At 42.3% G+C, this 26,786-nt stretch overlaps 1 protein-coding gene across 3 annotated transcripts in view; it reads right to left on the bottom strand.

Annotated features, from left to right (window-relative positions):
• The window catches only part of LOC121574663 (solute carrier family 12 member 5-like), a 292,183-nt gene that overhangs the window by 37,083 nt on the left and 228,314 nt on the right, over nucleotides 1-26,786 (bottom strand). For all 3 annotated transcript variants that reach the window (XM_041887202.2, XM_045223089.1, XM_045223090.1), the window contains 9 exons: nucleotides 14,646-14,700; nucleotides 11,095-11,225; nucleotides 5,708-5,955; nucleotides 4,831-5,042; nucleotides 4,067-4,234; nucleotides 3,486-3,584; nucleotides 2,974-3,031; nucleotides 2,556-2,730; nucleotides 1,964-2,082 (listed from right to left, as the gene is read on the bottom strand). In XM_041887202.2, the coding sequence (XP_041743136.2) occupies nucleotides 1,964-2,082; nucleotides 2,556-2,730; nucleotides 2,974-3,031; nucleotides 3,486-3,584; nucleotides 4,067-4,234; nucleotides 4,831-5,042; nucleotides 5,708-5,955; nucleotides 11,095-11,225; nucleotides 14,646-14,700 (1,265 nt within the window). The remainder of the gene's footprint in view (nucleotides 1-1,963; nucleotides 2,083-2,555; nucleotides 2,731-2,973; nucleotides 3,032-3,485; nucleotides 3,585-4,066; nucleotides 4,235-4,830; nucleotides 5,043-5,707; nucleotides 5,956-11,094; nucleotides 11,226-14,645; nucleotides 14,701-26,786) is intronic.

The following is a 26,786-nucleotide window of genomic DNA, read 5'->3' on the forward strand; positions in this document are numbered from 1 at the left end:
TAGTGTGACTAACATGACTTCACTTTAGAGCGTGTGCCATCTTTCAGCACAACATGTCACCCTTTATAAAACACATGTTTATATCATATTCGACATAGTGGGTTATGTCACATTTGACATTGGTGAGTATGTCACACAGTTATGCCAGATTTATGAACCCTTTATAAAGCATGACCTACTGTTATAGATGCTTTGTAACACATGTATGTAGTTCTTATGAAGGCTTTATGAAGCCTTTATAAGCTGAACGTAATTTAAAGCAGGACCCTTATCACTCCTGGAGATATCAGGAGTCCTCTAGCTATAGAATGAAGCACACTGAGATGGAGCCTGAGAAGCTGGTTAAAAGAGGTGAAACCACTCCCCCTCCAATACAGCCACTAAAACAAGTCCCAAATTGCCCTGCCCTTTGACCCTGGTTGATGTGTCAACAATCATCTGCAAGTTATGAGCAATCAGCAGTTCACACACCAAGTAAGGTACTGGGAAGACAGGCAGCACTTAAAATAGATCGCCCTAGCTAGCGAAAAGACAGTACTAGAAAACAGATAAAGACAAAAATTATACTTATCAGGAGTCTTCTAGCTATACTGTTAGTGAGCATTTCTACTTTGCCAAGATAATCCATCCAACTGACAGGTGTGGCATATCAAGAAGCTGATTAAACAGCATGACCATTACACAGGCCACTCTAAAATGTGCAGTTTTGTCACACAACACAATGCCACAGATGTCTCAAGTTTTGAGGGAGTGTGCAATTGGCATGCTGACTGCAGGAATGTCCACCAGAGCTGTTGCCAGAGAATTAAATGTTCATTTCTCTACCAACGTTGTTTAGAGATTTTGGCAGTACGTCCAACCGGCCTCAAAACCTCAGACCATGTGAAACCACGCCAGCCCAGGACCTCCACATCCAGCTTCTTCACCTGGGGGATCGTCTGAGACCAGCCACCCGGACAGCTGATGAAACTGTGGGTTTGCACAACCAACGAATTTCTGCACAAACTATCAAAAACCGTCTCAGGGAAGCACATCTTCATGCTCGTCGTCCTCACCAGGGTCTTGAACTGACTGTAGTTCGGCGTCATAACCGACTTCAGTGGGCAAATGCTCACCTGGCAGACATCATCAAGCGGTTTGCTGATGTCAACGTTGTGAACAGAGTGCCCCATGGTGGCGGTGGAGTTATGGTATGGGCAGGCATAAGCTACGGACAACGAACACAATTGCATTTTATTGATGGCAATTTGAATGCACAGAGATACCTTGACGAGATCCTGAGGCCCATTGTAGTGCAATTCATCTGCCACCATCACGTCATGTTTCAGCATGATAATGCAAGGCCACATGTCGCAAGGATCTGTACAAAATTCCTGGAAGCTGAAAATGTCCCAGTTCTTCCATGGTCTGCATACTCACCAGACATGTCACCCATTGAGCATGTTTGGGATGCTCTGGATCAACGTGTACGACAGCATTATCCAGTTGCCGCCAATATCCAGCAACTTCACACAGCCATTGAAGAGGAGTGGGACAATATTCCACAGGCCACAATCAACAGCCTGATCAACTCTATGTGAAGGAGATGTGTCGCGCTGCATGAGGCAAATCGTGGTCACACCAGATACTGACTATAACTCAGTAAAATCTTTTAAATTGTTGCATGTTGCTTTTATATTTTTGTTCAGTGTATGTGTTTAACTTTATCTTAAGTGCTGAGAACTAATTTGTCCATTGTCAGAAGTATATGTCATATTTACAGTGTCCATATTAGACAGTCCATATTAGTACAGGATGAGTGCACCTCAGCACTCATAAATAGGGCCAGGAGTTTTACCTGGCCATGTGACCTGACCAGAAAAGCTCTGGGCCCTAGTTATAGGCTGTAACTAGGATCCAGAGTTTTTCCCTGGCCAGGTCCTGTGGTGGGGAACAACTCCTGGTCCCGCTCATTGACACTCACATGGAGAGGATGGGGGCCACTGCATCCAAGGAGGCGATGAGGATCCCGATCTCACAGATACAGGCGGTCAGAAGCAGGGCCCAGGTGGGCTCCCCGTTGGCCTTCCCATGGCCAAACACCTGGCGGACACATCATCACACTGAGATGTTAGAGGGTATAGAGTTACAACATACAGTAGTTATTCCATTATTTCAAGGCAGGTTGTATGTAGATGTAACAGAGGTGTTTCGGTGAACCACGCACACGTAAGACCTGACCCTTGCCTGGGACCTGAGGATTAACATGAGTGTACACAGATACACCAACCATCAAAACATTACATGTGAACATTACATTACATGTGAAAGAAATAATTAGTGAGAGAGGGCAGGCAAGTGTGGTGTCCAATGTCACCTGAGACCGATATGAGACATGTTGACAAACCAACATAACAAATTGTCCCAGATCAGGCTTAATGCTGAATGCTGACAGAATAATCATAACAAATGTGCCCAGATCAGTGCTAATTGCTGAACGCTGACAGAATGATGAAAACAAATGGTCCCAGATCAGTCCAAAATGCTAGAATGTTGACAGAATGACTGAGACTGACCCGTAGGATGGGCACGACACCGTCCCTGGAGATGGCCTGCATGAGACGCGGGGCGCCCGTCAAGCTCTGAAGCCCCGCCCCACAGGTGGAGAAGAATGAGCCAATTACAATCACCCACGGGGATGGCCAGGCCAAGGTGCCAATGACCAGGTTGCCATTGACTCCCTCTCCAAACCTGAGGGAGATGGACATGACACCAAGCCAATCAGACATGAAGAAAGGTAGGAGGAGAGCCAATTACCAGGGTCCTATTGATTAGACACCAAACCGAAGAAAACTGACTAAAAAAGGGAGGGACTACCTGGACTACAACTGTAGTTGAATATGAACCAGGCATCGAGTACCTCAGCACTGGTAAAGCTTGACTGAGAAATATTGAAACAATTGCAGAAATCTTTGCTTATTATGCATAACGTACTTGTCCCTTAGTACCACTCCATCGATACAGGCACCGAACAGGACCACAGCGGACATGTCTTTAAGGTCACATTAAGGAAAACAGACAGACACACAAAAATACCTAGCACATAGGGACATATCCTCACTTATCTCTGCAGATTGAGAGTTACATAAAAGCGTCTGCTAAATGGCATATTATTATATTATATTACATAAGCACACAGTTCGACAGTGCTGTTATTGTTGGGTTATGTCTGATGTATTGTGGTACATGATTCATTGCTTCGTTCTGTAACAGTTACTTTGGGATAAAGAACAACATGGTTGATTTAAAATTGCAGTCGTGGAGTTATCATTCTACACATAACAAGCTTTTTCAATCAAACCTAATATATGTTTTTATGTTGAAAAGTAAAATAAAAAAGGTTTGTATAAAATAGTTATTTTACTATTGATAGACAGCATGTGAGCGACAGCTAAAAGTAATGCACTAGCCACTGAAGTCCAGAAGGGGGAGCAGTAAAAGGATACACACTATTGAGGTAGTGGTGATGGCCATGATAGTGCCGATGGGGATGGACTTTTGTGCGTCACGCAGGTCTCCAGACCGGTTGGATCCAGCCATGATCCCTGTGAAACACAAGTAGAGTGGGCACTGTAGAAAAACTCCTGCTCACACAATAACCTCCGCACATTTGCTGTGTCAACGTTTCAGTCTGAGCATTTTCTTCAAAACACAGGCAGAGGTCTATAAGAAAACTCAGATAATCAAATGGTATTCTTAGAAACTCACACAATAGCGTGTGTATGTAGATTTAAAACCTACTTTTCTTTGTCAAATTACCATAACTGAAAAATACAGCAAAATTATCCTTCTAATGACAAACTGCTTTTTGTGTAAAAACAATCATGTCTTCATATTCATCTTTGACAGTATCTTAAAAATGTTCAATGAATTGACACACATCTCCCCTATCACCCCTCTAGATAAAAAATTACCACACAAAACAACACAAAGGGTGAGTATTTTCCCTCGATCCCTTGAGGATGCGAGGAATGAGTTTCAGCTCAGTGTCTCTTCCTCTTTGCATTATCCCTTCCTCTCAGCTGACCTGTGACGGAGGGGAAGTAGATGCCGACCAGAAGGGTGAAGAAGCTGGTGATGTCGGCCAGGACGTAGCGGTTAGAGTTGGTCAGAGTTTCATCGGGGCCCTCCACGGTCGCAACCCCAATCTTGGTCACCAGATCGCCCTTCTCCAGGTAATTCCCAAATAGGTTCTCTGTGGTGGGGGGGGGGGCATGGAAGGGAGGAAGAGGGAGAAGGGGGAGCGAGAGAGGGTTGAGGGACAAGTAAATAGAGAGAAAGAGGTAGAAGGAGAGAAAGGGCAATTTAATGGTAAAGAGAGGGGGGTGGGTAAGAAGGAGAGAGAGAGAATATTATTTCTAATCGCTTGACCTTTAATTCCAGGAGCACAGTACATACAATGGGGCGGCAAATAAAGCAATTGCAGTATGCTTCCCGCAAGAGCACGCGGGTGTGTTTCCAGCATGTGTGTGTGTGCAAGCATGTGTACTGTAGGTACAGTGACCTGAGTGTAGGTGGACCAGAACAGTGCATGTTATTTGTGCTGTAGGTGTAACTGTGTTTGGAAAGAAAAAGTAGATAGCCACAAAAGAATAGCAGTAATAATAATATAATAACATAACATTAGCCTTTTAGCAAACACTTTTATTCAAAGTGAATTTCATACATGCATGCACACATTTTATGTATGGGTGACCCTGACAGGAATAGAGCCCACAATCCTGGCATTGCCAGTGCCATGCTCTACCTACTGAGCCAGAAGAAGACCAATAGTTAACTGTATTTGGTAACCTTTGAGGATGCCGCTCATGACCCCAGGGATGCCTTGGATGAAGGACACGTTGTTGTTGGCAAAGTACTCGTCACAGGTGGCGTTGAGGAAGGGAGTATCGCAGAAGATCTTCCACAGCTTGGTGGTGACTGTGCCGTTGCCACTCTCCAGTGTTTTGGCGCACACATCAAACCCTTTGGAGATCAGCGGGCGATTCCCCAGCATACAGACTCTGCGCAGCAGGGGAGATTTGTTAGTGTTTTAGTTTAGTTTATTAGGATCCCCATTAGCTACTGCACATGGAGCAGCTACTCTTCCTGGGGTCCACATAAAACATACAAATACATGACAAAGTACAGAAGAGTTATCGACAAGAACAACATATGATACACACTACGTGTGTTAGTGTGACGACCGGGAATCGAACCCCAGTTGTCCATACAGATTACTTTAGACTGAGTTAGCCACCTGAGCCGAAGCCTACGCATTGGCTTTGAGAGCTAGCACAAATCTGTGGGTATCAGTCCCCATATTGAACAGAAGAGTCCTCCCTACTGAAAATGTAACACAAGATGAATATGTTCCATTTGTATTTAACCCATCTGCTTATGTGCATTGAACATCATTTCTATATATTTTGAATATACTTCAAATCATCTTAAAATGGGTGAACATGCTCAAATTACATTGCAACAAAAGTCTCAAAACCCAAATTCCCCATATGGGCGAATTACATCAAACCTAATTCACATCGCACCCACATTGCTCAAGTTCGGCTCAGCCCCAATATTGAAGAGTAGCTTGGTCCCACATTCTCATGTGACAATGACCATAGGACTTGACAAGATGACACAAACAGAACTGGGAGCAGGCTAATTGAACAGTAGGGGTCCTTACGGGAAGTCAGGCGGTTCGATGGCTGTCTTGATGACTCCGGCATACACGGCCAGGATGGAGAGTATGACGCAGGCCAGAAAAAGCAGGGCCAGCTTGTTGACGTACTTGACCCCCACGAACACCACCGTGGCCATGAAACTGAGCACAATGGTGCCGTACACACGCATGTTGTTCAGCATGGCCGCCTCTGCCTCGGCCCCCTCCAGACCCTCCATCTTAAAAATGGCCGCCTGGGGGAGGATGTAGATCTGTGAGGGAGGGGAAACGGGGGAGGGGGGGGAGAAAGAGACACAGAGAGAGAGAGAGAGAGAGAGAGAGAGAGAGAGAGAGAGAGAGAGAGAGAGAGAGAGAGAGAGAGAGAGAGAGATGACAGTTACAATGGACATAGATTGATATTGAATGTATCCTAACAATTGTATCAAATGATTGACTTGGAACTCTTCTTGCCAAAATATTGGGCAATGTATATTGTGATCCTGCCGAAGATAGGGAGAGAGAGAGAGAGAGAGAGCGAGAGAGAGAGAGAGAGAGAGAGAGAGAGAGAGAGAGAGAGAGAGAGACAGGATGGAGAGAGAGACCGGATAGAATAGAGACACAGAAAAAAACAGAAAAGAGAGAGAGAGACAGAGAAGGACAACTAGATCAACTGTAGAAACACAGAATCTGACACTTCCATTAACTCCTTTCAAATAGATGGTTGAAGTATCCTAACACACAATCATGACTCTCATTTCATCTCAATTTAATTAAACAACTCAAGCATGGGATTAATATTATAAATGAATTACCATTATATCTTATCACGGGTCAATCTAAAAACAGCCTCGCTGTTAATGAAATCATAACCTCTAATTGCTCCATCATTATCTGTCATCAGATTTCCTGTAGATGTTGTTTTATAGCATCTAATATTTAAGCAATAATGCCTGAGAACCCGGGAATTATGTAAGGGATAATCAACGATGGGTTATGCGTTCAATTGAAAATAATAAATTACATGGAAGGTGTGTTCCACGATGCGCTTATACCAAGGCTATAATTTAGCACATTTGCCACTAGAAACGTGTTCATTTGCCGGTAGAAATGTATTCAACATCCACTAAAGTAGCTAGCAAGTTTACTAGCTAGCTACAGTAGTTGCTGTGGTAACCAAACAAACAGACTTGTTATTTTAAGGAGTACATTTGTTTTTGCATTCTGAAGTTTTTTCCAGAGGGAGATTCAGTTTATGAATTTCCTGCCTGGGCTGCAGGACAGTTGTTGTCCCACAACTCCCGCATATCAACCATCAGCATCCAGGATCCAAACAACCCATTTTATAATGAAGAAATAAGGCCTGAGATGGTGTGGTATTTAAGTGATAATGCCAGAGAAGCCGGTGTTTGGAGGATATATTGGCATGGGTGTTGTTAGGGCCGAGACGAAGTCGAAGGCCGGTAAACCGTGCCAAAATATCCTCCAAACACCGGCTTCGAGGGGCTTTTTTCACTTAAATCCCACCCTGTCTCAGACATTTTTGCTTCATTATAAAATGGGCTTCGAGGGCATTATCACTTTTCTACAACGCGTTACCAACATATTCAAATAATGATTGACATATTTTCATTAAAAATGTTATTTTGCTGAATTTATTCATACTAGTCCCGACACAAATCTAGGGTTGCTACCCAAGCCGGCTGGTCGTTCGTTCTATCGGTTCGGTTGCCAGAGACGCGACCCAGTCGTTCAGTCTTTTTGTTCTGTATCTATGGACGCGACCCAGTTGTTTGTTCTAAATGTTCCATTGCCATACTGGCAGGCAACGTTCTTATCCCTTGCTTGCTAGCTAGCCAACTATGGCTAATTTACAGTCACGTCAAAAAGTGCAGCCAGAATAACAGCAAACTAGCTGCATTTGTTTAAGCTGTTTTCTAGTGACATTTATTTGGATACATCCATAACAATGAGCTAATGAGGCACGATATCGCCTGGCATAGAAAATCTGCTCACTGGTCAGGACACTGTTCTTCAGAGGAGTTAGCCAACAACACAGCTAGCACAATCACTTCAAACTGAAGCTGGAAATACTGCAAACTAGCTGCACTTTGTTTCATTTTACCTTTTTTTCTATTGACATTTATTTGTATATATCCATAAAAATGATGCCATCTGATTCATGATTTCGACTGGCTGAGAAACGCTGCCTGTCTGTCCATCTTGTCCCGACTCCCGACACATTACTATGGGACAGCTGGAGATCAAAATTGAATATTGAAACAATGTTGCACATTTCGGAGAGACAGACAGCAAGGTTTATACAAATCCCGCTGTTTAAAACTAAATGTTAGTCTAAAAGAAATGTGAGATAATGTCTAGATGCTTTTTATAGTGGAGATCAAGTTTATAAAGTGCTTGGCAGGGCTGATGAGACAGTGGATTGCACAGTCAGATGGAACAGAGTAAATAGGCATTTTAATGTCATAGATTTTGCCGGTGGTAACTTGTGGAATAGACACCGGCTGGAATGCGGTTTTAACCAATCAGTATTCAGGATTAGACTCACCTGTTGTATAAATGGCCAATATACCACTGCTAAGGGCTATTCTTAGGCACTATGCAATGCAGAGTGCATGGATACAACCCTTAGCTGTGGTATATTGGCCATACACCACAAACCCCAGAGGTGCCTTATTGCTATTATAAACTGGTTACAAAGTAATAAGAGCAGTAAAAATAAATGTTTTTGTCATACCCGTGGTATACGGTCTGATATACCACAGGTGTCAGCCAATCAGCAATCAGGGCTCCAACCACCCAGACTATTCTCAAAAGTTTTGAGAATGACACAAATATACATTTTCACAAAGTCTGCTGTCTCAGTTTTTATGATGGTAATTTGTATATACTCCAGAATGTTATGAAGAGTGATCAGATTAATTGCAATTAATTGCAAAGTCCCTCTTTGCCATGAAAATGAACTTAATCCACAAAAAACATTTCCACTGCATTTCAGCCCTGCCACAAAAGACCAGCTGACATCATGTTAGTGATTCTCTCGTTAACACAGGTGAGAGTGTTGACGAGGACAAGGCTGGAGATCACTCTGTCATGCTGATTGAGTTAGAATAACTGGAAGACTGGAAGCTTTAAAAGGAGGGTGGTGCTTGAAATCATTGTTCTTCCTCTGTTAACCATGGTTACCTGCAAGGAAACACGTGCCGTCATCATTGCTTTGCACAAAAAGGGCTTCACAGGCAAGGATATTGCTGCTAGTAAGATTGCACCTAAATCAACCATTTATCGGATCATCAAGAACTTCAAGGAGAGAGGTTCAATTGTTGTGAAGAAGGCTTCAGGGCGCCCAAGAAAGTCCAGCAAGCACCAGGACCATCTCCTAAAGTTGATTCAGCTGCGGGATCGGGGCACCACCAGTGCAGAGCTTGCTCAGGAATGGCAGCAGGCAGGTGTGAGTGCATCTGCACGCACAGTGAGGCAAAGACTTTTGGAGGATGGCCTGGTGTCAAGAAGGGCAGCGAGGAAGCCACTTCTCTCCAGGAAAAACATCAGGGACAGACTGATATTCTGCAAAAGGTACAGGGATTGGACTGCTGAGGACTGGGGTAAAGTCATTTTCTCTGATGAATCCCCTTTCCGACTGTTTGGGGCATCCGGGAAAAAGCTTGTCCGGAGAAGACAAGGTGAGTGCTACCGTCAGTCCTGTGTCATGCCAACTTTAAAGCATCCTGAGACCATTCATGTGTGGGGTTGCTTCTCAGCCAAGGGAGTGGGCTCACTCACAATATTACCTAAGAACACAGCCATGAATAAAGAATGGTACCAACACATCCTCCGAGAGCAACTTCTCCCAACCATCAAAGAACAGTTTGGTGACGAACAATGCCTTTTCCACCATGATGGAGCACCTTGCCATAAGCCAAAAGTGATAACTAAGTGGCTCGGAGAACAAAACATCAACATTTTGGGTCCATGGCCAGGAAACTCCCCAGACCTTAATCCCATTGAGAACTTGTGGTCAATCCTCAAGAGGCGGGTGGACAAATAAAAACCCACAAATTCTGACAAACTCCAAGCATTGATTATGCAAGAATGGGCTGCCATCAGTCAGGATGTGGCCCAGAAGTTAATTGACAGTATGCCAGGGCGGATTGCAGAGGTCTTGAAAAAGAAGGGTCAACACTGCAAATATTGACTCTTTGCATAAACTTAATGTAATTGTCAATAAAAGCCTTTGACACTTATGGAATGCTTGTAATTATACTTCAGTATACCATAGTAACATCTGACAAAAATATCTAAAAACACTGAAGCAGCAAACTTTGTGAAGACCAATACTTGTGTCATTCTCAAAACTTTTGACCACGACTGTCCATAATATAGTACATTTTGTCAGATATGCCATTCCAATAAAGTATTCTTCCTCTTCCATACTTTCAAGCCAATCAATTTCAGACAATAGGAACAGATTTTTTTTAAAAGTCGAGCCGCATAACTTGGATGGTCATTACACTAGTGATGTTGAGTTCTCGTGTGGAGCAATGTACAATTGGGCCAAAACTCAAGCTTCAATGTGAACCGTTCGTCATTCTAAATATAGCTGCTTTTTGTGTTTGTATGGAGGGATAAACCAAATTCAAAGCAGCCTTCTCCAGATCCTCTCCTTACAATTCAGAGGGGATTGTTATTCCACAATGGAAACTAAGCCAGCTTTAACCCAGAAGACCAAATGAACCTCTAGGCTAGATCAGAATGTACAGATCCAGCCGAAGCCATTGGGGTAAAACCTATATAGGGTGAATCTCAATTGTATTTCCTTGATTCATTGTGTCCTCTCTCCTCGCCTTCTGTCAAAATGTGTGGGAGGAGATGGCCTGAGTGGAGAAACCTCAGACCTCCTCCGATACGTATTGAGAAGAAGACAAGGAGAAAGGAGGCGAGGAATCAAGGAAATACAATTGAGATGCACCCCTAGTGTGTTGATAACACTGGACCAAAGTGGCGGCAGTTTCAACAAATTATTCAGTCAATGCTTGAGCTCTCCCTAATGCAGAATTTACTAAATTACCCAGCTCTCAATCCAAGCGAGAGGAGTAACAGGGAGAGGAAGAATGAGTATGGAAAAAGAGAGGGAGGAGCGAGGAGGGGGACAGACAAAGATGAAAGATCTTTATATTTATTATAATTCATTGGGGAGAAGAATAGACAGTTGGAGAGGGAGGAAATAGCATCAAAGCAGAATGAGGAGAAAGAGAAAGAGAGAGAGAGAGAGAGAGAGAGAGAGAGAGAGAGAGAGAGAGAGAGAGAGAGAGAGAGAGAGAGAGAGAGAGAGAGAGAGACCGACACAGACAGAGATGGATAGAAAGATAAGTATTTCAAGCCCAGGTTCTTACCAGTAAGAGTTCGATGGACCCCAGAATGTACATGGCCCCAGCGAACGTTGTCCCAAGGTAGAAACAAATGCCCACAGCACCCCCAAACTCAGGCCCCAGAGAACGGGAGATCATATAGTAGGATCCTCCAGCTTCAGACAACAAATAAATACAAACACTCTTTCAATGACATACTTTTTAATGAAATATTAGAAACAAACAGCATCTGCAACTGAATTGATTTGGAATTATATGGATTTGGAATGATATATGCCATTTTGCAGCATTGCCATAATTTTCAAATACATTTGCTTCTTTCAAAGCATCAATATATTTCATGTAATTTCTCTGAGTTTAAATATAAATGATCCAAACCCTGCTATTCCCAAATCAGAGCAGGGTCATGTTCATTAGAGCACGCCACAGAAAACCAAAAAAATAAAATGTTTTGCAACGGAAAACAAACATTCGCTTTTCTTAATGCATAGATCCAGGCAGTGATAGCCGTGGGAAGTAGGGGTGCTGAGGGTGCTGCAGCATCATCTGATGAATCAGAATTAATAAAAAAATATACACTTCCAATCAAAAGTTTGGAGACACCTACTCATTCAAGGGTTTTTACTATTTTTTACATTGTAGAATAATAGTGAAGACATCAAAACTATGAAATAACACATATGGAATCATGTAGTAACCAAAAAAGTGTTCAAAATACACAGTGGCTTGCGAAAGTATTCACCCCCCTTGGCATTTTCCCTATTTTGTTGCCTTACAACCTGGAATTAAAATTGATTTTTTGGGGGTTTGTATCATTTGTCCTGCTGGAAGGTGAACCTCCGTCCCAGTCTCAAATCTCTGGAAGACTGAAACAGGTTTCCCTCAAGAATTTCCCTGTATTTAGCACCATCCATCATTCCTTCAATTCTGACCAGTTTCCCAGTCCTTGCCGATGAAAAACATTCCCACAGCATGATGCTGCCACCACCATGCTTCACTGTGGGGATGGTGTTCTCGGTGTGATGAGAGGTGTTGGGTTTGCGCCAGACATAGCGTTTTCCTTGATGGCCAAAAAGCTCAATTTTAGTCTCATCTGACCAGAGTACCTACTTCAATATGTTTAGGGAGTCTCCCACATGCCTTTTGGCGAACACCAAACGCATTTGCTTATTTTTTTCTTTAAGCAATGGCTTTTTTTCTGGCCACTCTTCTGTAAAGCCCAGCTCTGTGGAGTGTACGGCTTAAAGAGGTCCTATGGACAGATACTCCAATCTCCGCTGGGGAGCTTTGCAGCTCCTTCAGGGTTATCTTTGGTCTCTTTGTTGCCTCTCTGATTAATGCCCTCCTTGCCTGGTCCGTGAGTATTGGTGGGCGGCCCTCTCTTGGAAGGTTGTTGTGGTGCCATAATCTTTCCATTTTTTAATAATGGATTTAATGGTGCTCCGTGGGATGTTCAAAGTTTTGGATATTTTTTTTTATAACCCAACCCTGATCTGTACTTCTCCACAACTTTGTCCCTGACCTGTTTGGAGAGCTCCTTGGTCTTCATGGTGCCGCTTACTTGGTGGTGCCCCTTACTTAGTGGTGTTACAGACTCTGGGGCCTTTCAGAACAGGTGTATATATACTGAGATCATGTGACAGATCATGTGACACTTAGATTGCACACAGGTGGACTTTATTTAACTAATTATGTGACTTCTGAAGGTAATTGGTTGCACCAGATCTTATTTAGGGGCTTCATAGCAATGGGGGTGAATACATATGCACACACCACTTTTCAGTTATCTTTTTTTTTCATTTCACTTCACCAATTTGGACTACTTGTGTATGTTCATTACATGAAATCCAAATAGAAATCTATTTAAATTACAGGTTGTAATGCAACAAAATAGAAAAAACGCCAAGGGGGATGAATACTTTTGCAAGGCACTGTATAGCCACCCTTTGCCTTGATGACAGCTTTGCACACTCTTGGCATTCTCTCAACCAGCTTCATGAGGTAGTCACCTGGAATGCATTTCAATTAACAGGTGTGCCTTCTTAAAAGTTAATTTGTGGAATTTATTTCCTTCTTAATGCTTTTAAGCCAATCAGTTGTGTTGTGACAAGGTAGGGGGGTATACAGAAGATAGCCCTATTTGGTAAAAGACCAAGTCCATATTATGGCAAGAACAGCTCAAATAAGCAAAGAGAAATGACAGTCCATCATTACTTTAAGACATGAAGGTCAATATGGAACATTTCAAGAACTTTGAACGTTTCTTCAAGTGCAGTCGCAAAAACCATCAGGTGCTATGATGAAACTGGCTCTCATGAGGATTGCCACAGGAATGGAAGACCCAGAGTTACCTCTGCTGCAGAGGATAAGTTCATTAGAGTTACCAGCCTCAGAAATTGCAGCACAAATAAATACTTCACAGAGTTCAAGTCACAGACACATCTCAAAATCAACTGTTTAGAGGGGACTGCGTGAATCAGGCCTTCATGGTCGAATTGCTGCAAATAAACAACTACTAAAGGACACCAATAAGAAGAAGAGACCTGCTTGGGCCAAGAAACACGAGCAATGGACATTAGACCGGTGGAAATTTGCCCTTAGGTCTGGAGTCCAAATTTGAGATTTTTGGTTTCAACCGCCGTGTCTTTGTGAGACGTGGTGTGGGTGAACGGATGATCTACGCATGTGTAGTTCCCATCGTAAAGCATGGAGGAGGTGTTATGGTGTGGGTGTGCTTTGCTGGTGACACTGTCTGTAATTTATTCAGAATTTAAGGCACACTTAACCAGTGTGGCTACCACAGCATTCTGCAGCGATATGCCATCCCATCTGGTTTGGGCTTAGTGGGACTATCATTTGTTTTCAACAGGACAATGACCCAACACACCTCCAGGCTGTGTAAGGGCTATTTGCCTCCACAACAACACTTTTTGGTTACTACATGATTCCATATGTGTTATTTCATAGTTTTGATGTCTTCACTATTATTCTACAGTGTAGAAAATAGTAAAAATAAAGAAAAACCCTTGAATGAGTAGGTGTGTCCAAACTTTTGACTGGTACTGTATATATGGCACATTTTCCCCCCACAAAATTAGTGCACTGAGCCTTTATTACTCCCGTATGAATGGACAAAAAGAGTCATCAGCAGCGCGGAGAGAAACATTTTTTTTCTCAGCACCCCTACCCATAAACATCTTCCCGCAGGCAGTCCCTCCATATTTCAGTCCCTATTCTTACATTTGGTGCCTAATGAACATGACCCAGATTTACACCACAAAATGGTGGCTACATTGTTTCTCCTCCTCAGCTCAAGCCTGTAATTTCCTCTCACCTCTGCTCTAAGCCAATCAAGGGGTGAGTCAGCCAGTGTGAGACGTGATTATTGGATACCATCTCTAATTATATAAACATAGCTGTATAAGGTTAATGTGGGGACCCAGGAGTCTGGACATAACTAATACTATAGCGTTGCTAAGGCTACTGCACTGAATATGCATTTTGAGCCAAAAGGGAATTGAAGAGTAGGTACTAGTCCCAACAGCGAACCCGGATGCCAACGCATGCTCACCCACCTGGCACTACTCCATTGGTAGCGATGGCACTCATCGAGATTGCAGTCAGCATGGTCTAAAGAGAGGGAGATTTAGAGAGAAGAGAACAGAGAGGGGAAATGGGATGTTAGTATTGTGTTACGTTCAATCTGTTACACGCTACTTGACAGGATATTTCACGGGCATTTCAAGTGAAACAAAAATGGGGAAAAATCTAGTTGTCTAGAGAGGACCGTGGTTTTCTTTGTACTTACTGAAACCAATAAACACTATGTTCTGGCTTGTGCAGTTTCAGTTGAAAACCTTGGTGGTTTATAAGGACAACAGTGAATTTAGATTTGAACATTCTAATGTTCATGACTGGAGGTTTGATAGAACAACAACCCAATGGGCTGTCAACAAAAGAGTCAACAAGCGATCGACAAGGCACATCCTCCCGCCAAGCATGTCAATCTGTCTGTTTGGCTTTGAGTAGAGACGTGACCAGATGCAGCGTTAGCACATGGAACAATAGAGATCAACTTTAGGCAGACATTTACTAAAGAACCCACTGTACAGCAGCAAGGTGAAGGGAGGGAGTAAAGATGTAGAAGAGGAAAACAGTGTGTGTGTCTGTGTATATGACAGAGGAAGAGTGTCTGAGAGAGGAAGTGAGTGATTCGCATGTATTTAAGAGAGAGCGAGTAGTGAGGGAAAACTAGAGAGACATTTATGAGAGTAAAATAAGAGAGACATACACAGCGAGAGACCGACAAAGACAGAGAGTGAGATAACCCAGAGGACAGAAAGAGAGAGAGATGTGTGTAATAATTAACAGCGGTCGTTCTGTGAGAGGATGGGGGGGTGGAAGACGGTTAATGTTTCTTGTGGACACAGCAGTCTGTCTGGGTTAACAACAACAGTCTGCTCGACCGTGTCATACTACTCTCTTATCAGGTCATAATGAAGGAAGGCTCCCCCTCTCTGAGGAGAGCAGATAAGACAGTCATTGTTTAAGTGTTTTATCTGATGTGGGCAGGCTGGAAAATTCGAGGATGAGGTCGTTTGAGGCCGAGTGAATCACTCGACACAGTTGTATGGGAACGTTACGAGAGGGAGATAGAGTACTTACTGACTTTGTCAACTGGGGAAACCTGAGAGGGACTCAATACTCGAGCCCTTCATTGTAACGCTTTCTACTTTTTCTATAGCGCTTTACACTGTATAAGCGTGACAGGATGATATGAATGAGTGGAGCCAATGTCGTCAGCAATTGTTGAAGTGTATTATATGAAGTGGGTGGGCCTCATATTTAGGGAGGAGCTACATGGGCCAGTGTGTGGTTCAGGGAATCACCAGTGTTCATTATGCAGGTTTTAGTAAGAGACCATCTCACATGGAGAAACATGCTGTAACACTATTTCAGCTCTTTGTCATCAACTTCAAAAGACTTTGATGCTACCATAAGCAGACATAACAAATCCCATCAGCAGACATAACAAGCCAGGTGGGATTGCAAAGAACATCCAAACAAACATGATTATGTCTGCAGAGGTATAAACATGGCAACATATAATAACCAACTGCTAACTATTTGCTCTTATGCATGTCAGTGCAATGGTCTAATGATTTGTCACTGAATAATTATTGGTGCCTATGCCTTTTAGGTGTCATATTACATATGTATGACTGCATTTAGAAGTTGGGTCTTGGTGGGTTGAAATGAAGTGTTACTAATGCAAATCAAACATGAACACAGCATAAGTATGAGATGAAGGCATTATTCCTATCTGTCTGGGTGATGGAAGTTGCCTAATCTCTTGTCTGATTCTGAGTCTGCTGTAAATCAGGATTAGGAATTATTGTGTTCATAAAACTTCCTCTCGGTTTGAGTTGAATCTCTTTTGGTTTGCAATGGCTTCCTATTTAGTTTGTGGTCAACAAAGACATTATTTACTGAGAGATGAAGAACAGAGTGACAACAACAATGACACCCACATTCCAAATACCATATTTTGATCAGCTCGTGACAAGTGCAGCAGCCTCGTGGCTGAGCTCCTCTTCGCTGTGTAATCGTTCCCTCTTCAGTTTTGGAGAAAAGCATTCCCTTTTGGTTTTTGTGTTATACTGTAGCTATACGCTAGGCTACATCCTGTTGGTTTGTTTTGATCAGCTGCCAGAGATGACAGTAGGGACAAGTTTTCTGTGTCACCCCATTTAATCGTACTTCGGCTGCTATGCGGATGAAACTCAACTACTTTTCTCCTTTCCCCCTTATGACACCCAGGTGTCGACACACATCTCTACGTGCTTGGCAAACCTCTCAGCTTGGATGTCAAGCTCAACCTCGACAAGACAGAGCTGCTATTCGTCCCGGGGAAGGCCTGCCCGCTCCAAAACTCTCCATCACGGTTGACAACTCTACGGTGTCCCCTTCTCAGAGTGTAAAGAACCTTGGCGTGACCCTGGACAGCACACTTTCGCTCTCCGCAAGCGTCAAAGCAGTGACTCACCCCTGCAGGTTCGTGGTCTACAACCCTCAAACTCAACTCTGGACCTCGAAGCCAGTTCCACTGCATTTTTTCCTTGTTCCCTTCTAAAGGGACTGATTTAGACCTGGGACAGGTAGAACAGAAAACCAGCAGGCTCCGGACCTCGTAGGGTAAGAGTTGAATACCCCTGCTCTACAACATCTGTAGAGTATGACCTTTCCTCACACCGTAAGAGGTGCAGGCCCTAATCCAGGCACTTGTCATCTCCCGTCTGTTGGCAGGTTAGAATACTATACTACACACGGTACTATCCCTTGATCATGTGTAGTAGTTACTATATAATTTTGTAGTATACTGGAAAATTATATCCTAACCACTGTAGTATCCCTCGATCATGTAGTGCTTACTATAGAATGTTGTAGTATACTGTAGTATAGTTTTTTTCCCCTACGGGCTAAATAAACGTTCCACGTACCACAGTAAAATATTTAGGAGCATATGCGACCACAATGGTAGCACCGTAGAGCCCTGGAATGCACAAACTGTAAGTCGCTGTGGATAAGAGCGTCTGTTGAATGACTCAAATGTAAATGTACAAATGTAATCACTTCGCCTCCCAGTGACACAGTGGTCACATGACTACGTCATGATTTAGCAGCCAGAAAGAAATGCTCTACCCACTGGGGCAGCTAACAGGGATCCAAATGAGAATTTTGCCACGGACTTCAGGACTAAATTCATGCTTTGTTTATAACAGAATAGTCAAATGTATGTTTGGATACTACAATAGGAGGACTTGGGAAGACGTTCGGTTGGTATTATCAGTCCCAAAGGACACAAGGATTGATGGGGATTACACATACAATCATTGGAGCAATGACATTCATGCTATAGGCCTACAGACTGCATTACAGTGACATTAGATCAGAAACCAAAGCCTTCCCAGAGAGCTGGTATTAGAAATGAAAAGAGCTAGAGTAGGATTCCTAGTTAAGTGGGTTTACTAAGGATTTATCATGGTCCACACACACCAACACAGTCGTGAAGAGGGCACGACAACGCCTCTTCCCCCTCAGGAGGCTGAAAAGATTTGGCATGAGCCCTCAGATCTTCAAATTATTCTATAGCTGCACCATTGAGAGCATCTTCATTGGCTGCATCACCGCCTGGTATGGCAACTGCTTGGCATCCGACAGTAAGGCGCTACAGAGGGTAGTGCGTACGGCCCAGCCAATCCAGATCTCTATATGAGGCGGTGTCAGAAGAAGGCTCTAAAAACTGTCAAAGTCTCCAGCCACCCAAGTCATAGACTGTTCTCTGTGCTACCACATGGCAAGCGGTACCGATGCACCAAGTCTGGAACCAACAGGACCCTGAACAGCTTCTACCCCCAAGCCATAAGACTGCTAAATACTACAGTTAGTTAAATAGTTAACCAAATAGCTACCTGGACTATCTGCATTGACCCTTTTTGCATTAACTTTTTTTGACTCATCACATATGCTGCTGCTACTGTTTATTATCTATCCTGTCACATTATTCCTAGTTATATGTACATATCTTCCTAAATTACCTCGTACCCCTTCACATTGACTCGGTACTGGTACCCCATGTATATAACCAAGTTATTGTTACTCATTGTGTATTTATTATTACTTGTATTATTACGTGTTATTACTTTTCTATAATTTCTCTATTTTCTTTCTCTCTGCATTGTTGGGAAGGGCCCGTAAGTAAGCATTTCACTGTTAGTCTACACCTGTTGTTTACAAAGCATGTGACGAATAAATTTGATTTGTGGTAGCTGGACAGTGCATTATTAGAAACATGGTGCAGCAAAACACCTAACATCAATTTGCTTGAAGACAAGTCCTACATGGGTTTCATATTCACTCACATAAGCTATGGCTTTTAATTTTAGAAAACACAACATTTAGAATATTTGTAGAACATGGTTAGGGCTGGTTAGGGCTGTTATGGCGACCGTATTACCGTCACGAGTCATGTCAGCAGTCAAATTCCACGTGACAGTTTAGTCACTGTGATTAGGCTTCTCCAAGCTCTGATGCTGCTGATGGTCATTAGTAGCCTACCAAACTTGCTAACTGCCTGGTACTCAGCACTCTATTGTCCTTCAAATCACTCTGACATCAATGCAAATGTAATCGAACATCGAATCAAACCCTTCATGTGAGCCCATGAGCTCATGTTGCGCAACATTTCTATAGGCTATACAATTGCGTGAGAAAACAGAGTGATGGCCTCTATTAAAAAGAGGAGAATCCCATCAGCTTTCTATAGGCTAGGCCTACTATATTTATTTCTCAACTTTCTAATATTAAGCATATTAAGCACTCTTTAAAACAGGAGTATAGCCTAACTGGCTGGCATGAAAATGAACCAAAGGAAAGCGTCCTGCATTCGCTATTAAAGTGCATAGATTACATTTTTTTCTGCTGCCCCTGTTTCAAAACAGTTGCATGATAATGCTCCATTCTAAATCAAAACAAATTTCACACATATATTATTAAGTATATGTAAAGACAACATTAAATGAAGAATAGTCTGATGGGTGACAATATTAGCCTATCACTAGTGAAGGATATATTATCACTTGTGAATGATGCCCAGCTTAAGGCAAGAAACAGCGCATGCTTTTTTTTGCGACTTTTTCAAATCATAGTCGCATACAGCAGCGATGTATACTTCTCCCACTGGTCATCTGATAGGGAACAGACTAGTAGTGTTGGAAGGTGGGTGAGATTGTTGGCTTCTACTTGGCGGGTCAGGAGGAGTAATTTTCCCTTGAAGGCTTTGACAATGCTGTACTGATGTGCAAAAAGGCCCTTCCCTTGTAGTTTGGAATTCAGTTAATTCATGAGGGCCATGATGTCCATGGTGAAGGCAAAATCAGCCAACCATTCTTTATCTTGCAGTTGAGGGAAATCCACATATTTTCCTTTCATTTGCAAAAACTTAGCAATCTCCGACTTCAGGTCCCACACCCTTTTAAGCACCTTCCCCAAACTCAGCCATCTCACCTTTGTGTGGTAGGGGAGAGCTGCATGACCCGACTCTGTCTCTTCCAACAGTGAGATAAACTGCCTGTGGTTTAAGGATTTTGCTCTTATGAAGTTTACCACTTTAGTGACTGTATCTACAACATCGCTCATTTTCAGAACACATTTACAGAGCACCTCCTGATGAATAATGCAATGCAGGAAAATAATTTTATAATCTGGGTTCAGCTCAGCTACTTGATCTTGTATCCTTTTCAAAAGGCCAACGTTTTTTCCTGTCAAGTTTGGGCACGCATCAGTGGTCACACTGGATAACTTTTCAAAACTCAGTCCCAGCTTTGCCACACACTTATTAACCTCCTCCAATAAATATTTCCCTGTGGTTGTGCTCTTCATTGACTGCATTGAAGCAAGCTCCTCTGTAATTTCAAAGTCTGGGGTTATGCCTTGTAAGAATATCAACAACTGTGCTGTGTCACATGCATCACTGCTCTCATCCAGAGCCAAGGAGAAATAGGTGAAGTCCTTTACCTTGTCTTTCAACTGTTGTTCCATATTCTCTGCAATGTCCTCAACATGCCGTGTCACTGTTCGTCTTGACAGGGAAACCTTTTCAAACAGCTCTTTCTTGTTGGGGCAAAGTATTGCTGCAGTGTCAATTAAACATTCTTTAATGAATTCACCCTCAGCGAATGGCTTGCTATGTTTAGCAATTTTTTGGGACAGTACATAGCTAGCTCTCGCAATTCCGTGGTTTGCTGAATGCAGTTTTGTGAAAAGTCCTTGCTGCTTTTGCAACTGAGAAAGCAACTCTTTCGATGCACTTGCCCTCTGCTCAGAAGACATATTCCTATATTTCTCTACATGCTTCGTCTGGAAGTGTCGGGACAAGTCGTAGTCTTTCAAGACAGCAATGCTCTCTTTGTACACTAAGCAGACAGCTTTCCCTGATACCTCAATAAAGAAATATTTCGATGTCCACTCTTGCTGGAACACCCTACATTCATTGTCTACTTTCCTTTTCTTTAAAATCTTTGAAAAACTCATTTTTGCACAAATTCTAACTAGCTCTATTTGTAATTGTGACGTGTGTCAGCCTGTCAGTCACTGTCTGTCCTCATGCAGTTGTTATTTATACTTGCCTTCAAAATAAATGTCCCACAAGCGGTGGGAGTTAAATCATTACACAAAGGCGAGTATTCATTGGGCTTTTAATTTGAATAACAAATATGTTTTTCAAAACTTCACTATCACAAATTCTTTATGTGATCTGAGCATGATTCCGCGGGCCGTATTGAATCAGGTCGCGGGCCGCATATGGCCCCTGGGCCGGCCTTTGCCCAGGCCTGGTGTAGAGCCTAACTGGCATACATACGCAGCACGTGAGTTTCAACTTTGGGGAAGATCATTTTCACCATAAAAATGCACCTTTATAATAAAAGCATTACATGCATAATCTCATTTGTGGTCACTTTTGAGAATGGTGTTTTCCTGCTAATGGAACATTTGCGCTTATAGCCTACTGCCGTGTGCGCATTGCTGCGCTTATAATGTAAAGAAATAGTCTAATAGTTTATCAACATTTTAAGCTAAACGATCTCATCTGTTGCGTCAGGTTTTTTGATGCTAGTGGTTGTATTAATTTGGGATCTATTGCATCCCACAACTATCCCAGACTATGTTTGGAATATTTATTTCTCACACAGAATAGAATAGGTCAACTTTTGTACTATGGGGGATAGTAGATTGACATAGGCTAGTGCTTTTGATGTTCATTAGGCCGACTCATCTTGTTGGCTGACGAAAAGTAAATGTGGACAGTTCTTCCAATATCTTCAATATGCTCCTCGGAATTGGATAAGGACACGCGCAGTTGCATCCCCGAAGTGTCTGTCTTCACTTGTAGCCTGTGAGAAAGACCCGATTGTGAATGAGAGACTGATGAAGTGTGTACAGCCTGCGCAAAAAACTAAGCAGAGCTCATGCTTTTCATGCAACTTTTTTCAAATCATCATTAGAGTCGCATTATGCAGCCTTACAATGTATAAAAAAAATTAACATATAGCCCAACATTTGTATTACAACTAAAGTTACATAAATAACTCTAAATTAAGCATATAGGTGTACCTGTTTCTTTATTAACTGCTCAACACAGAATAGCCGCATGTGCGCACTCCCTCAAATTGTTTGGAGAAAATATCCTTTCTATTTTATTCAGCTATGTTCAATTGTATTCTTCATACTATAAAATAATATAAAATAATGCCATGGAATTCTAAGCAAATCTTGTCTGCTAAATGAACTAGTGTAGCCCACAGCCATATGGCATAGCCAGATCAGGACCTAACATAACGACAACTCAGAGTATGCTATTTTGTTCTTCTGAAATAGACTACATTTTCTTGATATCATGTTTCTTTAGACCTGTCTAAAATAAATAGTGGATTTATTGTGATGGTGTAGGCTATATTACATGGATTTATTAGACTTTTAAAATGTAGATGTTCCAAAGATCTGCATCAGTGGCTTGTAGGCTATGGTTGGAAGCCAGGAGATGCTAAATATGTTTATGTTAATTAACAGTCAATTACCGTTAGACCTGCAGTTATTTGCTTGGCAATCACCGGCTGACAAAATTTTATCACCGCCACAGCCCTAAGCATGGTACTTAATGTGAGTGTACTGGCATGTAGTTTCACTATTTGACATGAAGCTCCATTACCACAGACCTAGAACCATTGCCATTTGTTTGTAGTCCCAGTTATAGGAGATTCAGGTAATATCATTTCCAGAGGCCTTGTCCTATTGAGTGATTCTCAGACTTCGCTGGCATCTCAAGATGCCACAGTACCAACACGTCCCCTGGCCAATAAACGAGCCACTAAAAACGACGATTAGACAGCTGTTTAATCTGCCAATTCTGGATGAGACACAACACAACGCCGCTCAGCAGGGAGCTTAACCATGGGACGAGCTGGGAAGTGGTACACGGAGAGTAATAATAATCGCAAATCCGCATGTTCCTAACAAGCTAAGCCATCGATTCCACAGCGTTGCCGACAAGATGAGTCCAAATTATAAAGTGGAGTTCCGATTGATTGTATCGTCCAAATGAAACTAAAACTCTCGGCCTTTGAATGACCTTGCTGAAGTCGTGCTGAAATTGGTTTTGACAAGAAGTGGTTTGAACCTGCCCTGAGAAAGTGAACTATAGCCATCATTATATAAATTCACTTGACTTTTCAATGGCAAGTTCATGCACTCTATTGTAAAGTACACTCTACATCAGTCTATCGGAGCAGGTTCACTACTGACTGCATTGTCAGGTAAAGGTGAATGGAGATGTCTTCCGTTTTTAGACTTCTTAGCAAACGTATGTGTGCTGAATTCCAAATCGACCCCTAACCCCTACATCTTAAGCACCCCCCGTAGATCTGAGAGTTGGATAGATATCTACGCATTATAGTAATTGATTCATCTTGACTTCTAATTGGTTGGGTGAGAAATGCCGCCATATCCAATCCTCTCAGATCTAGTGGCTAAGGAATAGGGGCTTTGGGTCGATTTGTAAATCAGAAATAGTGCAGTCTCAATGAGCTGCCAAGTTCCTATACAGTCAAATGACAAACTAGGAAATGGAGTTAACAATTGTTTCAACTATTATCCTTACTTTTCAACATGGGAAGGGAAACTTCTTGTAAAATAACAATCTGATTTGATGTTTATTTTCTGACCCAGATTGCATCTATTTCGCAGAAGGAGCACAGAACAAACCTACTGTATAGCCCAAATGCTAACTAGCCTGTCTAATGTTTTGCAAGACAACAACAATTAATCTCAGGTTTGTTGTTGTCAATGTAAAACGCATAAGCCTCCACAGATACACGTCAACATCACTTTTCTCTAACAAGCTTTCCCAGATCGGGGCCATATTGCAAATGGTATATTGCTAATGGTAATGCTCGCATATCATTAAATCATTTTAAGGGATTTGTTACCATTGTACACCATTTCAGTCCTAATTCTAAACCCCCTGAAATACATTGAATTCTGTGTCCCTCCAACAAACCAACAATCATTGAAATAATGAGCAAGTAAAACATGGTGTTGTCTGTTTGAGATTTAAGATTGCATGTGAATTGTTTGACACAAATTGCTAAATGGTATTCAAAAAGGGCCATAAGCAGTTTATCGTTTATGAAAAAAAGAATAAATATCTATTCTCCAACCTATGTGAAGCATTGACGAGGAATGACCTTTTCTATACTTTCAGATGTCAGCTGCCAGATTTGACAACTTGCTTCAGCGGTTCGCCCCACACATCTCGCACAAGAGAACTCACAACTTGCCCGTTAGTGCTGCAGTAAGGCTGGCTGTGACCCTTCGGTTTTTGGCGAGTGGCAGCACACAGCAAAGTATCGCTGTGAGTCATAAACTAGGAATCTCAACCGTTTGTGCAATTGTAACGGAAGTGTGCTAGGCTATCTGGCATGTCCTGAAGGAGGATTTTGTTGCTTATCCCTCTGTGAAAAAATGGGCCGAAATTGCCAGAGAGTTTTGAGATTGTTGGATTTATCCATTTTGTGCAGAAGCTATCGACAGAAAACATATTCGGATCCGAGCTCCGGCAAGCAAGTACTAGAACTACAAGGGCTTTTTGGTCCTGATAGCAGTCTGCAATGCTAAGTACCGCTTCACCATGATCGACGTGGGCGCATATGGGGGAGGGAGATGCGGGAATCTTCTCGCAAAGCAAGTTCGGCTCCCAACTCATTGCAGGCCAGCAGCCGCTACCAAGGCTGGAGTGCTTTCCGGGGACCCAAACACCGAGCCCATATGTCTTCGTGGGAGACGAGGCATTGCCTCTGAGGGAAAACCTGATGTGACCATATCCAGGTAAGATACGCTAAATGCATGTGACAAGACAAATGATGTGAAAATTATACCAATATAGAACTTGTAATTATATGCCTCATATAAAAGTGATCTGGCATCAAATAAGAGGATGGGGGCCTATGTCCAAAGCATAGGCTACACAGTTGTTACAGTACACATTTGTGACCCGTTTCAAGAAACTAGGTGTATGTCGCACATCACTACTTCACAGGAGAGGCATTTGAATGTTGTTGTTAAAAAAAAAAATCAAAATACGTTTTTGGGCAGAAATGCCTTCTGGAACATGTGAACTTTAATTTGCCTTAATAACAAACTTGTATGCCATCTGTAAATACGAATAAAATGGTTAAATAATGAGCCTAGTTGGTTTAGTCAGGAACATTCCCGCTAGCCATGATTGGCTGAGATAATGGATGGGCTGGACATGTTGAGAGATGAGTTCAGATTGGTCTGCCATGTAGCCTGCTTCTGTCTATAACATGAGCTGCTAAGTATGTGTGGATAATCCTGTCTACCGCAACTTTTTTTTAAAGATATCATGAAGAACTGAAAATGAAACAGTGTCATTGTCACGGAAGAAGTTGAAATCAATGGGAGAGAGTCCAAAAAGAGAACACAGAATGAAGGCTGCTGTATAATACACCTGTCTCCGGATTACATCTTCAAACTAAGGGCAACCATGGCATCCGTGACAGAGGGAGAAGCGTTTGTTTTTATTGCAAGTTAAAGCATACTGTTTGCTAGCTAGCTAACGTTAGCTGGTGGCTTGCTAGCTAACGTTACGTGTATGATCTGTGTAGGAGCTCTAGAAAGAGGCCCGAGTTCCCGAGTTGGAATTCCGAGATGGATGACCGTTCAAATCGATTTTTCTCAGTCTGAGTATTTTTTCTTCTTCGAGTTCCCAGTTGTTTTGAACACAGCTTTAGAGTTGGGATTATGTTTAAATGTTTAGCTAAACAAAATACTCCACTTGTCACGATCGTTGAGTACAGGATTGGACCAAGGTGCAGCGTGGTATGCGTACATGTTCGTTTATTGAATTAAACACCGAACAAAACAACAAAAGCAACGAAACGTGAAGTTCTACAGGCTAACATCAAACAAGCCAAACACACAGAAACAAGATCCCACAACATCGGTAGGCAACATGGCTGCCTAAGTATGATCCCCAATCAGAGACAACGATCGACAGCTGCCTCTGATTGGGAACCACACCCGGCCAACATAGATCTACAATATCTAGATCTTACACATAGAAATTCACACCCTGACCAAACCAACTAAAGAAAACCGGGTTCTCAAGGCCAGGGCGTGACACCACTATGCAAGTAAACATTTCACTGTACCGTTTACACCTTCTGTATCCTGTGCATGTGACAAATAAACTTAGGTTTTATTTTATATAGTGTGTGTTTAACCAGAGACAGTATTGTGAAGAACAACATGACCTGCACCAAAATCAGATTATGATATAGGCGTAGGACTAGATAAAGTGTATTTTTACTACTACTTTTTGCTACTACTTTCACCACTTTTAGTCTTGCAATCTTTGGTTGTTTACTACACTGTGAATCCTTAAAGAGGTTTAAGAGGGTGTGAACGATGCTGAATGGGTGTAGACAAAGAAGAGCTCTCCAGTAGATTTACCAAAACATTCACGGGCCATTTTCTCAAAAGTGGGGTTACAAGTTTATCAACTTTCAAAGCAGAATTACTTTCTCATTGTTCCTCAACTCCAGTGTATGATATACCATTTTCTAGCTCGGAGTCTCTAC

This window comes from Coregonus clupeaformis, chromosome 10, assembly GCF_020615455.1.
Source record: "Coregonus clupeaformis isolate EN_2021a chromosome 10, ASM2061545v1, whole genome shotgun sequence".
Taxonomy (NCBI): Eukaryota; Metazoa; Chordata; class Actinopteri; order Salmoniformes; family Salmonidae; genus Coregonus; species Coregonus clupeaformis.